The 17,308-nt window shown below is 40.8% G+C and overlaps 1 protein-coding gene across 2 annotated transcripts in view; it reads right to left on the reverse strand.

Moving 5' to 3' along the window:
* The window catches only part of TMEM241 (transmembrane protein 241), a 200,682-nt gene that overhangs the window by 78,141 nt on the left and 105,233 nt on the right, over window positions 1–17,308 (reverse strand). For both annotated transcript variants that reach the window (XM_043976936.1, XM_043976935.1), the window contains one exon: window positions 14,942–15,035. In XM_043976936.1, coding sequence (XP_043832871.1) covers window positions 14,942–15,035 — 94 coding nt within the window. The remainder of the gene's footprint in view (window positions 1–14,941; window positions 15,036–17,308) is intronic.

A 17,308-nucleotide genomic window follows, 5' to 3' on the forward strand; every position in this document is an offset into this window, starting at 1 on the left:
CATGGAAGCAAGCCAGACTCAGGGGAAAGAATCAGTCTGCTTATTAAAGATAAAGAACTTCTAAAACAGGATCATATCCTTTGTTTCCATTCTCACCACCCACTCCAGCTGGAATCATGGAGATCCATCCCATGAGAGTCATATTCTTCAGCTTCCACTGAGACCTCTATTCTGCTACTGTTCTATATACTACACAGGGCTACTGTGCTGATGCTTTTATTCATCTCTCAATCTCTTCCTGATAAATTCCTTACAACAGTCATTCCACTTGCTCTCAAAGACAAGAGACCAACACCTCACCCTACAGGCTTGCATACAAATCTGACTAGACTAGTCTGAAGCCATTTCAGAGACAGTGAGGTGGCAAAGTGGATAGAGTGCTGGGCCCAGAGTCAGGAAGACCTGAGTTCAAATCGGACACACTTTGGTGACTGGGTGATCAATCAATATTTATTAAGCACCTATTATTATATGTGAGGAACTGTGCTAAGTGCTGGAAATACAAAAAGAGGCAAAAGATAGTCCCTGCCCTCAAGAAGCTCACATTCTAATGAGGCAAACGACATGAAAGCAAATATATAACAACATGCTCCATGCAGGATAAATAGGAAATAATTAACAGAAAGGAGGCACTGGGATTAAGAGGGGTTGGGAGGGGCAGCTAGGTGGCGCAGTGGATGGAGCACCGGCTCTGGATTCAGGAGTACCTGAGTTCAAATCCGACCTCAGACACTTGACACTTACTAGCTGTGTGACCCTGGGCAAGTCACTTAACCCTCATTGCCCTGCAAAAATGAATGAATGAATGAATGAATGAATGAATAAACAAACAAACAAAAGGGGAAGTTGGGAAAGGCTTCCTGTGAAAGTTGGGGTTTTAGTTGAGACTTCAAGAAAACCGGGGAAGTCAATAGGTAAAGCTGAGGAGGGACATCATTCCAGGGATGAGGGACAGCCAGAGAGAATACCCAGAGCCAAGAGATGGAGGTTAATGGAACCTGAGGAGTGTCACTGGATTGAAGAGTGTGTGGATGCATGGTGGATAGTGATGTATAAAAAGACTGGAAAGGTAAGGCAGGGGCTAGGTAACAAAGACCTCTGAATACCAAATGGAGAATTTTGTATTTGCTCCTAGAGGCAATAGGAAGCCCCTGGGGTTTAGTGAGTAGGGGGATGACATGGGCAGCCCTATGCTTTAGAAAAATCACTTTAGTGGCTGAATGGAAAATGGATTGGAGTGGGGAGAGGCTTGAGTCAGGCAGATGCACCAGTAGTTATTGCGATAGTACAGGCATGAGGTGATGAAAGCCTGTACTGGAGTAATGGCAAGTCACTCAGCTTCTCTCTGCCTCAGTTTCTTCAACTGTAAAATGGAGATAATAATAGCACCGACCTCACAGGGTTGTTGTGAAGATTAAATGAGATATTTGTAAAGTACTTGGCACAATATCTGGCACACAACAAACACTTAATAAATGTTTATTCTTCTCCCCTTCCTTATTTCTATCAATGGTTATCACATTTGGTCACCTTACCAGATAAACAAGCCAACTTTTTGACTTATCCCAGCAACCCACAGACACAAACACACCAGCAAGTCCCCACTGGGTGGTCCTAATTCACCCAAAAACACAAAAGACAAGACCAGTGTTGGACCCAAGGTCTAAGAAAATCCCCCATGGCTGGTTTGCATGCCATCAGTTTGTGGGGTAGGACAGTGAATTTGTCGATATTTTTAAAGATTCCCATTCCATGGGGCAGCTAGGTGGCGCAGTGGATAGAGCACTGGACCTGGATTCAAAAGGACCTGAGTTCAAATCTGGCTTCAGACACTTGACACTTACTAGCTGTGTGATCACTGGGCAAGTCACTTAACCCTCATTGCCTCACACACACACAAACTATTCCCATTCTATTATCTACTGCTTTTCTTATATTTCCCTCTCAATTGAGTGGAATCTGAAAACTTCATCTATGTTTTGATGCAAGTTGCTGATAAAATATATTGAACAGAACAGGGTTGTGGGCAAAGCCCTACCACAGTGGGTTTTCTTTCCCTCTAAAAACCTATTCCCCTTTCCCATGACCATTTTTATTAGTGTTACAACCACAATTCCAGCATCCCTGGCTACAAAATTTAGCATCACTTTTGACTCTTCCCTCTCTCTCATTCTCTATATTCAGTGTCACAAAATTCCATTATTTCAAAATGTCTCTCAGATTAATATTTTCTTCTCTATTTCTATAGCCACCAATTCATTCATGTTATGGCAATAGGACTCCCAACTGACTTCACTAACTTCAATTCATCTTTGAACAGGATGGTTTTTCTAACACATCACTTTCATCATATGATTCTCAACTTCAAGACCTCCTCCACCAAAAGAAGTCTCATACTAGGCCAAATAATGATCAAGAAATCCAATGGAAAAAACCATAAAAATGACCTCTTTCATTCCCCAAACTGCACAAAGACTAAGGTAGGACCCAAGGGTAAGAGGATAGGATAGTCCCCCCACCCTGCAAAGTCAACACATTACATCCAAGTTTGACCAAAAAGGTAACCTGCAAGGTTCTGTGACAGGGGCAGAAAGGAAGGATTCCCTGGGAAAGCCCCAGGATAGTCAGCCTCAGGCTGAGGACCTTGGAAAGGTGGAAGGTGAAAGGGAAGGGGAGGAGTAGCAACCAAGTTCAAGTTCAGTCCCAAACAGCCAAGGTCCACAAGTTCTGAGGTTCCTAATATTCAGTCCTGAGACACCAGAGAGGACCCTGAAGATTCAGCACTCCAAACCTCAAGGATCCAAAAGGCTCAACTCCTGGGAGGTGAAGGTTCCAAAAGACTCAGGGTGAGACCTAGGAGGCTGACTCCATTCCCTAAGGCACATCAAGGGACAGAGCCCAGCTGTGGCACAAAGCCTTGATTCAGAAACTAAAGCCATAAAGATGCATAAGTCAAAGAAGCTCCCACAAGTATCAAAAATGGTTACAAATCTAACTTTATAACAAATGCAAGCAGAGACTCGAAGGAAAAAAAATAGATTTTCCACAAGCACTGCATGAATACTTAGAAGCAATGAAGAGATTAAAAAATTAAATAAAAGCTACTGGGGGAAAGATGAAAAAAGAAAATGAGTAGATTAGAAGGAAAAATGGCAAACTTTATCCAAAAAATAGAATCCCTGAAAATTAGAAATAGACCAAATAGAAATTAATATCTCTGTGAAGAAGAAAAAATATTAGAACAAAAACAAAAGACTGAAAAAGATATAAGAAAATTTAAGATATCTAATCTCAAAAGCAAACTTAACTGGAAGACAGATTAGGGAGAGCCGATTTAAGAATTGCTGGACTTTCTAAAAACCATGATTTTTTTTTTTGCTTCATTTAATATTTTATTTTTCCCCAATTACACGTAAAAACAATTTTTAAAACTTTTTTAAAAAAAAAAGTTGAGATTTTTCTTTTAGTGAGGCAATTGGGGTTAAGTAACTTGCCCAGGGTCACACAGCTAGTAAGTGTTAAGTGTCTGAGGCGGGATTTGAACTCAGGTACTCCTGACTCCAGGGCCATTGCTCTATCTACTGCGCCACCTAGCTGCCCCAAGAGATTTTTCTTTTAATCATAAAAGTATTTTATTATTTTTCAGTTACATGTAAAAATAGTTTTCAACATCTGTTTGCCTCAGCTTCCTCATCTGTAAAATGAGGATAATAATGACACCTCCCTCCCAGGACTGTTTGTGAGGATCAAAAGAGATCATTGTAAAGCAAAATGCCTGCACATAGTAAGGGCTATATAAATGTTAGCTATTATTATGATTTCTCTCTTTTTTTTCTTTTTGTGAGGCAATTGGGGTTAAGTGACTTGCCTAGAGTCACACGGCTAGTAAGTATCAAATGTCTGAGGCTGGATTTGAACTCAGGACCTCCCGAATCCAGGGCTGGTGCTCTATCTACTGTACCACCTAGCTGCCCCTATTATTATTACTCAAGAGGGGAAAGAGAAAGAAGGGTAAAAGGAGGACCACAATAGTATAGAAATAATGAAGAAAGGGGTAGAACTTACTATTTCTCATAACTGGAGTTCATGGGAAGAATATATGGAAGAAGTAATTGGGAGAGTAGATATCAGATAAACCTTACTCTTACCTGAAACAGTCAAAAGAGAGTTGAACACACACACACACACACACACACACACACACACACATGCACACAAAGACTTACGTAGAAATACATCAAATGCAACAGGGAAATAAGCCAGGAATGGGATTAAAAGAGCATGAGATGGGGGCAGCTAGATGGCGCAGTGGATAGAGCACTGGCCCTGGATTCAGGAGTACCTGAATTCAAATCCGGCCTCAGACACTTAACACTTACTAGCTGTGTGACCCTGGGCAAGTGACTTAACCCCAATTGCCTTACTAAAAAAAAAAAAAAAGAGCATGAGATGACACTGGGGAGGGCAAATAGTCACAAGCAAAATAAATTTCCTAACATTGAAAGGAGAATGAAAAAGGAAAAAAAATCACAACTAGAATCTAATTGAGGCTTTCCCTCAGACAACTGGGGAATAGCTGAACCAATTATGGCAAATGGAAATGATAAAAGAAATTAATTCCAGAGAATCCTGGATAGTATTAATCAATGTGGAATCCAGTGTGCAGAACCAAGATAACAGTTTATACAGACAGCAGCCCTGTAAAACAAAATAGCTTTGAAAGACTTAAGAATTGGGGCAGCTAGATGGTGCAGTGGATAGAGCACCGGCCCTGGATTCAGGAGATCCTGAGTTCAAATCCAGCCCCAGACACTTGACACTTACTATCTGTGTGACCCTGGACAAGTCACTTAACCCCAATTGCCTCACACAAAAAACAAAAAACAAAACCAAAAAAAAAAAACCCAACAAAAAAAGAAAGACTTAAGAATTGGGGCAGCTAGGTGGCACAGTGGATAAAGTACTGGCCCTGGATTCAGGAGGACCTGAGCTCAAATTTGGCCTCAGACACTTGACACTTACTAGCTGTTTGACCCTGGGCAAGTCACTTAATCCTCATTGCCCTGGGAAAAAAAAAGAAAAAGAAAAAGAGGGGCAGCTGGGTGGCACAGTGGATAAAGTACCGGCCCTGGATTCAGGAGGACCTCAGAGGACCCAAAATGAAGCTCATCTTACCCACCTCCTGAAGGAGAGGTGATGGATATAAGGTATAGAGACCTGTGGATTCATTTTGCTTTGATCATGTGTATTTATTACAAGTGTTTTCCCTCCTTTTTCTCCCTCAAAGTTAATAGAAGAGGGTGGAGGGTGGGGAGAGAAGGGATGCCAAAAAGTGTGGGGGCAAGGGGAACACCAAAGAGAACAGAGAGAAATTCAGAAGGAAGTACAGATAAAAATGACCATTTTCAAAATAACATGAAATTTATTACATACTTAAAAAAAATAAGCAAGCAATATGAAATGAAAATCCATGGTTTCATATAGAACCCTCTTTGTATTCTGAATATACTGAAATGTGTTTTTTTGGGGGGAGGTGGTGTTTAAATTCAGAATACAAAAATATTTTTTAAAAAACAACAACCAAAAAACCTGTCCCTGTCCTCAAGGATATTATATTCTTTTGTAAAACAGCATCTACACAGAAAAGCAAATACAAAAATGATACAAAGTAGATACAAAATAATTCCTAGGAAAGAGTTTGAGCAAATGCATGGAGAAGGTAGGGACTAATTTGGTTGGAATGTAGAATGTGTGAAGAAGAAAAATACATAATAAACGTCACGCCTTCAGGCTACCTGGCTAAACCTTAGCCATTCTTTGAGGCCCTATTCAAATTTCACCTTTTAGGACTACTCTAGGGGCAGCTAGGTGGCACAGTGGATAGAGCACCCAGCCCTGGATTCAGGAGGACCTCAGTTCAAATTCGACCTCAGACACTAAACACTTACTAGCTGTGTGACCCTGGGCAAGTCACTTAACCCCAATTGCCCCCCAAAACAAAACAAAACAACTACTCTAACCCTGAACCTTTTATGGAACCTCAGTGTCAACACCACTAACTACTCTGTATGTGTGTTAGGTTGGTATTCTATTATTAACAATAAGAACCGAGAGCTTCAGAGACAATTAGGTGGCTTAATGGATAGAATCCTAGGCCTGGAGTTAGGAAAACCAGTGTTCAAATCTGGCCTCAGACAACACTGGTCAAGTGCTTATCCGCTGTCTGCCTCAGTTTTCTCATCTGTAAAATAGTGATAATAATAGCACCTATTTCCCAGGGTTATTATGGGCATCAAATGAGACGATATTTATAATGTGCTCGCACAATGTCTGGCATATAGTTATTCATAGAGGTGACTTACCCAGGGTCACAGAGCTAGTAAATGTCAGAGGAAAGATCTGAACAGACTCTAAGCCCAACACTCTATTCGCTGTGCCACACAGCTGTCTGTCTCTCTAGGACTCAGTTAATAATAAATACTTAATAAATACTTTTTTTCCTTCCTTCCAAGAATGCAGGTACCACATCTCATAAAACTAAAGAATATCGTGCCATATAAATACTGGCTAATTATTATTACTAAGAAACTTCTTCTGAAATACCCTCAGCACCTGGGCATTTGGAGAACTTGGCAAATACTTGTGGACAGATCCTATCTGAACAAAGAAGGATTCTCAGGGAAGGAATTTGTCCATAGAAATAAAAATACTTCAAACATCACAATTGTCAACAATATCAAGGATTCAGTAAACCTTAAAATTTCCTTCAGTGAAGAGCTACTTCAGGCAAATTGGGAGCTGAATAAAACATCACTCGAACAACTCCTTTCCCCTCTCCAAAAAACAAAACAAAAAAATCCTAAACAAACAAACAAGGCAAGAAACACATTCTGCAAACTGCCAAAGGCAGTTTGAGTCTCCAAAGGCCCCAAACAGCTCGCAAACTTCAGATGCTGGTGTACGGGCCTGTTGCTGCCTCACCAGGCCCAAGACGATGGCAGCCTGCACAGCATTTGTTCATTAGTTACATAGATACAAAGCAACCAAATGGAAAACAGATTCTGGAATCTCTGAACTTCCCCAAAGGCCCAGGTTGCTGACTGAAGACTGTTCAGTCTCCTCCACTGGCTCCCTCTCAACACAAATACACTCTGGCCTCAGCTGCTGCTTCTTTCGACTGCCACTGAGAACTCCAATCAGTCTGACGTTTATGAGGCTGACACGAGGCACTACTCAATCTAGGAAAAATGCTCATGTGAGAATTTAAATCAGCTGGAGAGCCCCACCAGAGCATAACAACATCTAGAACTTGGACCACATTTCCCTCATTTGTGACATCGCTTCTATACATTTTGTTATTTTGATCTTAAACCTCACTCTCTTCTTTCTGTCTTGAGGATTAACCTTACAAATATGAGGGAAACCAAACCCTTTATAATGTTATCCTAAGACTGTAGGGAACTACAATTGGGTTTCCTGTGCTGACATTTGCTTGTACCTGAAATCAATTTGCAGGGTTGAATATCAAGAAAATATGAATTGATTCTTTTGGAGTATTTCTCAAGAAAAGAGCATAATTATACACAGTGGTGTATCAGCCCCTTTTCTTACCCAGAGGAGCCTGGGACTGACAGGTCACAGAATGACATAATCTCAGTCTAAAAGGAGACTATAGAGATCCTCTAACCCAATCTCTTTATTTTGTAGATAAGGAAACTGAGGCCTAGAGAAATAGACAGCTAAGTAGCACAGTGAATAGTGTTGGGCTTAGAGTCAATTCAAATCTTTCCTCTGACATTTACTAGTAAGTCACCTCTATGAGCCTCAGTTTCCTCATTTGTAAAGCAAGGATAATAGTAACATCTATCTCCAAGGGTATGATCAAATGAGATAACAGAGGTTTAAGCACTTTGAAACCCTTAAGGGGCTAAATAAATGCTAGCTATTATTAGCCCTTGTGTGTTGAAGCAGCTGCAAGAGTGACAGTTGTTTGCAAGCTTCAGATGGGAGGAAAGCCTATTCTCTAGAAGAGTGGAAAGTTGTTTTGATCACACACTCCATCAGTAAAAATTGTTTTCACATGTTCCCCTCTGCATGTGTATTTACTTAATTACAAATAATATAGGAAACTCTCTAAGACTTTAAGTTGTCAAGAAGGTGCTGAACTTGTATTGGTTGAGAAAGAGAGTTTCCTCACTGAGGCGTTCCAGGTATTAATGACATCCCAGGCCCAGCCTCTATCCTTATCCATGTACTATTCTGATAATTAATCAATCAATCAGTAAACATTTATTAAACACCTACTATATGCCAAGCACTGTGCTAAATGCTGGGGATACAAAAAGGTGCAAAAGACAGTCCCTGACCTCGAGGAGCTTATAATCTAATGGGAGAGATAACCTACAAATATGTGCTAATAAACTATATAGAGGATAAATAAGAAATAACTAATAGAAAGAATAAGGTAGTTAGATGGTGCAGTGAATAGAGGGGCTAAAGTGAAGAAGACTCATTTTCCTGAGTTCAAATCTGGCCTCAGAAATTTACTAGTCATGTGACTCTGGGCAAGTCACTTAATCCCCTTTGCCTCAATTTCCTCATCTGTAAAATGAGCTGGAGAAGGAAATGGCAAACCACTCCAGGATCTTTGCCAAAAAAAAAAAAACAACCCAAAATGGGGTCACAAAGAGTTGGACACGACTGAACAACAAAAACAGAAGGAAGGCATTAGAATTAAGAGGGATGAGGAAAGATTGTCTATAGATGAGACTTTCTCTGGAACCTGAAGGAAGGCAGGAGGCAGAGATGAAGAGGCAGAGAATTCCAGGCAAGGAAGACAGCCAGAGAAAATACCCAGACCTGAGAGATGGAGTATCTTATTCATCGAACAGCCAGGAGGGCAGGGTCACTGGGCCAAAGAATGTGGGGGGACAGGGGTAAGGTGTAAGAAGACTGGAAATGGGAGGGAGGGGCTTGGTTATGAAAGGTCTTGAACTCGAGGATTCTGCATTTGATTCTCAAAGCAATGGGGAGCCACTTGATTTTATTTAGTAGGAGGTGACATAGTCACATCAGTGCCTTTAGGAAAATGACTTTAGGACCTTCAGGGAGGGTGGACTGGATTAGGGAGGGAATTGTGTCAGACAGAACTAGCTGGCTATTTCAGTAGTCCAAGTATGAAGGGATTAGGGCCTGGTGGTAGTATCAGAAGAAAGAAGGAGTTATATTCAAGAGCTATTGCAAAAGTGAAATCAACAGGTATCGGCAATGGATTAGATCTGAGGGAGAAAGGGTGATAGATATTGAGGAGTCAGGATGACACCTAGGCTTTGAGCTGGGGGTACTGAGAGGATGGTAGTACCCTCAAGAGTAATAGGGAGGGGCAGCTAGGTGGCACAGTGGATAAAGCACCAGCCCTGGATTCAGGAAGACCCGAGTTCAAATCCGGCCTCAGACACTTGACACTTACTAGCTGTGTGACCCTGGGCAAGTCATTTAACCCTCATTGCCCCGCGCAAAAAAAAAAAAAAAAAAAAAAAAAAAGAGTAATAGGGAAGTTTGGAAGGGGTGAAAATTTGGAAGAAAAACATAGTGAGTTCAATTTTGGATATGTATAGGACATCCAGACTGAGATATCTGAAAGACAGTTATAGATGCAAGACTAGAGGTCAGTGGAGAAGTTAGTGACAGATAAATAGACTTGAGAATCATCAATATCAAGATGATAATTAAGTTGATGGGTGAAGTAGCATAGAAAAGGAAAAAGACCTAGTCCAGAGCCCTGCGGGACACCCACAGTAAATGGGTATGACCTGGATTAACTTACAGCAAAAGAGACAGCAAATGAGTGATGAGACAGCTAGAACCAAGGCAGAGGGATGTCCTAGAGAGATGAGAGCATTCGTGGCAAAAGCTGCATGGAGAGCAAGGAGAAAGAGGATTGAGAAAAGGCCACTGCATTTGTCAATAAGAGATCACCAGTAACTTTGCAGGGAGCCATTTGGGTTGAATGATGAGGTGGGAAGCCATATCACAGGGGAGCTAAGAAGAGAGTGAGAGGCATTGTATTATAGATCCACTAAGGATGGCCATCTATAGCCAAGGGACTTATTCACAAAGGACAGAAAACATAGAGAATGACAGTTGGGATGAAGGATCAAATGAGGCTTTTTGAGGATGGGGGAGACACAGGAAGGTTTGTGGGCAGTAGGGAAACAGCCAGTAAATAGGGAGAAATTAAAGAAAAGTGGGTGAATAACAGTAGAGAATTGAGGATGACACCTAGGTTATAAATCTGAGGGCTTTGAAGGACCAAGGTGTCCTTTATTTAATCAAAAAGTTTAGAAGAGAGCAAGTTTTTATGGGTATGTGGAAAGTAATGAGCTCCTATATATTTATATTTATATTGAGTTAAAATGCTTAAAGGACAAATGTCTAAAATATAGTTCATGATCTGGTACTGGAGCTCAGATGACAGACCAGAGCTGGATGTTTCCATCTGGTAGTCATCCACATAGACATGACATAGGGGTTGATTACATAATCAAGTAAGTTTACAGAGAGAATAGAGGGAGGCCAAGGACAGGGCCTTGAAGTGTATACATAGTTAGGAGACATAAAATGGATGAAGACACCTCAAAGGAAATTAAGAATAATCATACAGGCAGGAGCAGATCCGAGAAAGAGTAGAGAGAATATCTAGGAGGAAAGAGTGGTCGATAATGTCACCCAGCCATACAACAAGTAAAGTTGGTGCCCATCATATGAGGAATGGGTAAAAAAATTATGATATAAGAAAGTAGTTGAATATTATTGTGCCATAAGAAATGATAAAGGGAATGGATTCGCAGGCTTATAAGAACTGATGCAGTGAAGTGAACAGAACCAGGAAAATAATTTATACAATAACTTCAATATTATAAAGAAAAACAAACTTGAAAAATGTAAGAACTCCACTCAATACGACCAGCAATGCATCCAGAGAATCAATGATGAAGCATGCTCCACACTGACTAACAAAGACTCAAGGTATAAATTAATATCTGCGTTAGGTCATGGTCAATGTATAGATCACAAAACTCATTGGAAAAGGCCCTGATGTTGGGAAAGATTGGAAGCAAAAGAAAAGGGGGATGGCAGAGGATAAGATGGATAGATAGTGTCATGGAAGAAATGAACATGAGCTTTTACAAACTTAAGGAAATAGTGGAGGACTGAAGGACCTGGTGTGTTATGGTCCATGGGGTCACCAAAACTCAGACACAACTGAATGAATAAAAAAATGTAGATTTTTTTGTTTATGCTTTTTTTTTCATGTTTTAGTCTGAGAGTTAGATATTTTATTCTTTGAAGTACCAACATTTTCACAGAGGGCATTCAAATATTGACAGGCCCCCCCAGACTGCCCCATCAATTATAGACCAGAGGGAATATCACCCCTCTTTAGGTAACCAGAGAGGGACAGTTCCGAGTCCTGGTGGGGTCTATCAGGGTTTGACACAGCCTCTTGGAAAAGGATCAACCTCATTAAGATAAGATGCACACATTCTCCAGCGGTGCAAGTCCTTTCTATCTTTCAGGATGCCCAACCCAGGATCCTTTAGCTAAAAACAGCAAGAGAGGCTAGAAGCAGCACAGGGTAGGAGGAAGAGGGCTACACTTGCAGCCAGAAAACTCTGGTCTGAATCCTCCCTTTACCACCAAAGGACTGGTCACCCATGTAACCTTGGACAAATCACTCACCTCCAGTTTTCTCCTCTGTAAAATTCTTGTTCTACATACTTCCTAGTTTTGCTGTGAAGAAGGTGCTTTGTAAATGGCAAAGCACTATAGAACTGTGACCAATTCTTATGAATAAATATACATGGAATTGAAATGAATGCAAGCCCGCAGGGAGCAAACTTCACCTTCTTCTTCTGTGCAGGAAGCATACTAAAATAAGATCCCCAAGATCCAAAGTATAGTCTATATACATTCATTTACAAATATTTAAAAATGCTTGGATCTTTGAACATGCATTTTGGATGTGGGTGAAAAGCTTTCCAGCGATGGGAGCATGTTGCAATTGAGTTACACAAGTGCTCCTGGTAGTGAGTGACCTGTAGGTGGTATTTATGTGGATCTGCTCCACCAAATCTTAACTATGCTTTTTTAAAAAGTTTATTTTCTTTTGCTGAGGATGAAGGGTTGGAGATGGAGAGGGGAAATGATAATAATACTGATGCCCCCCAAAAAGAAAAAGAGAGTCATTATAGTATTTTAAGTAAGCAGAAGAGAACAGAAAATTAAGAAGGAGACACACACAGATATTTAGGACATCTTTGAAACTAACGTGAAATTTATTATATAACTTGGAAAAGAATTCCAAGCAGTATATAATAATGAGATGTAGTGTTTTATATTGCAGTCCTCTTTTTCTATTCTTCTTTGTATATGGAAAAGTTTGTGTTTGTCAATATTTACCAAGTTAATAATAATAGCATATCGCCCTATAAGAAAAATGCATATTCTGCCAGAAAGGGTCAGACAGATTCTACCAAGTAGAGTTTCTATGTAGCATTGTTGTTGTTAAGTTGTTCAGTTATGTCTGATTCTTCGTGACCATAACACGCCATGCCCTTCTATCTTCCACTGTCTCTCAAAGTTTGTCCAAGGTCATGTTCATTGATTCTATGACACTATCCATCTCATCTTCTGCCATCCCCTTTTCCTTTTGTCTTCAATCTTTCCCAACATCCGGGTCTTTTCCAATGAGTCCTATCTTCTCGTTATGTGGCCAAAGTATTTAAGCTTCCACTTCAGTATTTGACAATCTAGTGAAGAGCCTGAATTAATTTCTCTAAGTATTGACTGATTTGATCTCCTTACTGTCCAAGAACTCCCCAAAATATTCTCTAGCACCACAATTCAAAAGTGTCAACTCTGTGGCACTCAATTTTTCTTACAATCCAACTCTCACAGTCATACATCACTACTGAAAAAAACATAGATTTGACTATACAGACCTTTGTCAGCAAGGTGATGTCTCTGCTTTTTACTATGCTGTCTGGATTTGCCATAGCTTTCCTCCCAAGGAGCAAGCATCTTTTAATTTCAGCTGCCGTCTGCAGGGATCTTTGAGCCCAAGAATATAAAACATGACACTGCTTTCATTTCTTCTCCCTCTATTTGCCAGGAATTAATGGGACTAGTTGCCATAATCTTAGGGATTTTTTGCTGTTAACCTTCAAGCCAGCTTTTATATTCTCCTTTTTTCACCCTCATCAAGAGGCTTCTTAATTCTTCTTTACTTAAATGAAGTACAAAAGCCAAATTCATATAATGCTAAAACTGGGGAGTGGCTTAATTGTTTGCCTAGACCATCCCCCTCATTCCAGGAAGAATCACAACTCAAACCATCCAGCAAATTAAAAATCTACACTATGTGTAATTAGTTATGGAAGAAGAAACTCTTGGATTTCCTTCAGTAACTCCATTCCAAAATTTAACGAGGGAGAACAGAGACTCTTAGAGTATCTGTCTTGCTAGGCAAAGCTTCATGTTAAAAAAAAAACAACAACTGCCCTTCCTAATCCTGAACATAAGATTTAATTACTATGACTTTGGCCTATGTTGTCATTGGAGCAACATCATTAAAAAGTGAATAACATGAACCAAAAATATCCCTGCGGAGTTTCCATTCAAAGGGCACAAACAAAAGAAGAATGACACATTCTTTGGGGGGAAAATTGTAACAATCTTAGGCTGAGGAAGTACATTCCAAAGATGTTCTCTCCACTTTGGGTGACATGGTATTTCCTTTTCATATATGATTTAGAAGGGCAGTTAGGTGGTACAGTGGATAGAGTGCCAGGTCTGGAGTCAGGAAGATTCATCTTTCTGAATTCAAATCTGGCCTCAGACACTCACTAGCTGCGTGATTCTGGGCAAGTCACTTTTTTCCCCACAAGTCACTGTTTGCTTCAGTTTCCTCAAAATAAATGAGCTGGAGAAGAAAATGGCAAAGTGCTCGCGGGTCTTTGCCAAGAAAACCCTAAATGGGGTCATGAAGAGTCAGACATGACCAAAAGCCAACCAAATGACATATGATTTAGAGCTAGAAGACACCTTCCAGATTATCTGGTCCAACCCCTTTATTATAAGAATTAGCCCAGAGGTTAAGTGATGTACTTAAGATCACAAAGGTAGTGAGTAGGGCTGAACTTCAAACTCGGAACTTCTGACTCCATACCTACCCAGTGCTCTTTCTGCTACCGGATACTTTTCTTTCTCCTTAAACTACTCAACTCTATCTTGATTCTTTAACTATGAATTTTATAAATAGTTTTTTATAGTCCCTTCCTACCTTTGGTTCAGCTCCCCATCTAGGCTATTGGGGGGAATGGGTGGAGCAATGTGGGTTAAGTGACTTGCCCAGGGTCACACAGCTAGTGTCAAGTGTCTGAGGCTGGATTTGAACTCAGGTCCTCTTGAATCCAGGGCTGGTGCTTTATCCACTAGCTAGCTGCCCCCTAGGCTATTTTTTAATGTTCTCTAACCTTGTCCTTGCCCTTTTACCAGAGATGTTTTGAGTCCACCTAAGGAAATCAGTTTGGTGCCTCCTTTATAATCCTACCATGGAAAGCAAAAATAATACCTGTCCTTTTCATATCTCCCTGGAATAGAATAAGAATTCTTTATATAATGATAATAAAAGATGCGTTGAATACTTTAGATTTCTATCTGAATCAGAATTGCAGTGCTGGGTTCACGGACATCGAGTTTATGTTCTCTCTTTATATTTAAACACAGCCTGGAAGATCGATCAGACCAGTATAGATGAGACAACATGAAGACCCAGAGGTTCCTGAGATGGCTAATGGCAACAAGCATTAATATGAACTTGCTATGGATAGGCACTGTGTAATCAGCTAGATGTTTCTACCCTACCCCTCTCTCTTACCTTGGCAAAGAAAATCCAGGCTGTGTGCTGTCCTGGAGCCATGCTGTTTTTTAGCTTTGCTGAACTTAACATCAAAAAGAATCCCAAGAATCCACTGGATGGAGAAAATAGAAAAAAAAAGATATTTTATTAATGAAACCAGTGTTCTTTCAGGCAGTTAGTTCTCTTACAATTTTTTGGATATCTCATATTTGCCCTGATTTCACCAAAACAATTTTTCTCTATATTTTGTTTTCCCAAGTCATTATATTTATTGAATTCTATTCAAGCAATGTTTACTTAGCAACTACTGTGTGCAAACCACTGTGTTAGGCATTGGGGGAAATAGAAATTTTAGATAAGATAGATTCCCACTTGGTTTGGGAGCTTACAGGGTAATGTGGCAGAGAAGTAACTATGGGAATGGGCTTTAGACCTTCAAGTTCATTGACATAGGAACTCCTATTAAGAACATGTAGGAGGGGGCAGCTAGGTGGCGCAGTGGATAGAGCACTGGCCCTGGATTCAGAAGCACCTGAGTTCAAATCCAGCTTCAGACACTTGACACTTACTAGCTGTGTGACCTTGGGCAAGTCACTTAACCCTCATTGCCCAACCAAAAAAACAAACAAACAAAAAAATTATGTAGGAACAAAAATTTAGAACTGAAATGGAATTCACTTTCCAGATGAGAACCTGAGCTTCAGAAAAGTGAAATGATTTATTCAAGATCACATTGGCATTATGTGACAAAGCTAAGATCCAAACCCAAGTACTCCCAAATCTAGGATTTTTTCCCCCTGGTACCATGAAAGTACTTCTAACAATATAAATTGGAACCTAGTTTTAGAGAGTTACCTGAGACAAGGGAAGTTAAGCAATTTGCCCAGGGTCATCCATTCACTATGTATCACAGCGGGGGACTTGAGGAAGCTAGCTTTCTATCCACTACACCATGTAACCTCTGACATAAATAGCTAATATACAACAATCTCATTAGATGAGGGGAAAAGTCACGACTAATTGGTAGATCAAAGAAGGCTTCAAGGAAGTAACCACATTTGAGCAGGACTTTAAAAGACTGGAGCTAGGTGGTGTAGTGGATAAAGCACCGGCCCTGGATTCAGGAGGACCTGAGTTCAAATCTGGCCTCAGACACTTGACACTTACTAGCTGTGTGACCCTGGGCAAGTCACTTAACCCTCATTGCCCCACAAAAAAAAAAAGAAAAAAAGGAGAAAAAAGAGATTGGCAAGAATACAAAGGGTGGGAAAAGGGAAGTAAGGGGTCTTGAGTGGGAAAGGATATTCCAGGAATAAGAATAGTGAAGTACAAAGACAGGGTCTCCATGGCAGATGTCAAATGGCTCTGTCTACTTGGATAGTAAAATGTAGGCCAAATGTATTGTATAAGGCTTAAAGGAGAACATAAAGTACTTGAGGGCAAAGATGGTTTTGTTTTTGTCCATACATCCCCAGTTCCTTGCACAGTGTCTCCTGGCATGTAATAGGCATTTAATAAAATGGTTGTTTTTATTCTGCCAAATTGTGTCAAACACTAGATGTTCATTTGTAAGTAACTCAAGTAACGTTCCCAGTAACAAAAAGATTTGTAAAAGTGTTTCTAACAACAATAAACAGTATTTCTGCCACTTCAAATTCTAACATTCAACGGAAAAGAAAATCCAGTCAACAAATATTCATTGAAAATACTGGGGGGGGGGGAGGGGCGGAGCCAAGATGGCGAGGAAAGACATTAAGCTCACAAGGCTCCTGATTAGATAACCCCCAAAAATAACAATAAAAGAACCCTTGGGGCAGAAAAACACACAAAAATGCGGGCTGAGAGTTTTCTCCAGCTATAGATAGATTTCAGGGGGCTGTGCTGGGCCACGAATAAAGCCTATCCCCGCAATCAGGCCAACACACCAGACACCCGCCAGAGGCATTTGTCCCAGTGCCTCTGAATCAGCTGCAACACCAGCGTCTGCTGGAACTGAGCACATGGTCAGACTGAACGGCTGGCCTGGGGGTGGGGAGGTAAGTGCAGGGGTACCAGTGGATTGGGGGGAAGGATTCGACTGTCCCACCCCAGCGGGCAACTAGGAAGAAATCCTGAGCGGCAGGAGACCCAGGTTTGGGAGGGGAGCAGGGGAGCAGTCTCATTGGAAGCTGAGAACCACACCACAGAAAGCTTTGCTGGTTGGTTTCTTAGTAAATATGCCTGAGGTTATCTCTGGACCTGAGAACAGGCCAGGTGAGATCAAAGCCCCCCCCCCCCCCAACCCAAAACACCTGGGACCCTCTGAAGCTGAGAACAGGAGGAGCCGAGAAGCAGCACCCCCCCCCCCAGTGGAGAGTTTAAAATCAAATGAAAGCGAGGCCAGGC

Source organism: Dromiciops gliroides, chromosome 1 (assembly GCF_019393635.1).
Source record: "Dromiciops gliroides isolate mDroGli1 chromosome 1, mDroGli1.pri, whole genome shotgun sequence".
Lineage (NCBI taxonomy): Eukaryota > Metazoa > Chordata > Mammalia > Microbiotheria > Microbiotheriidae > Dromiciops > Dromiciops gliroides.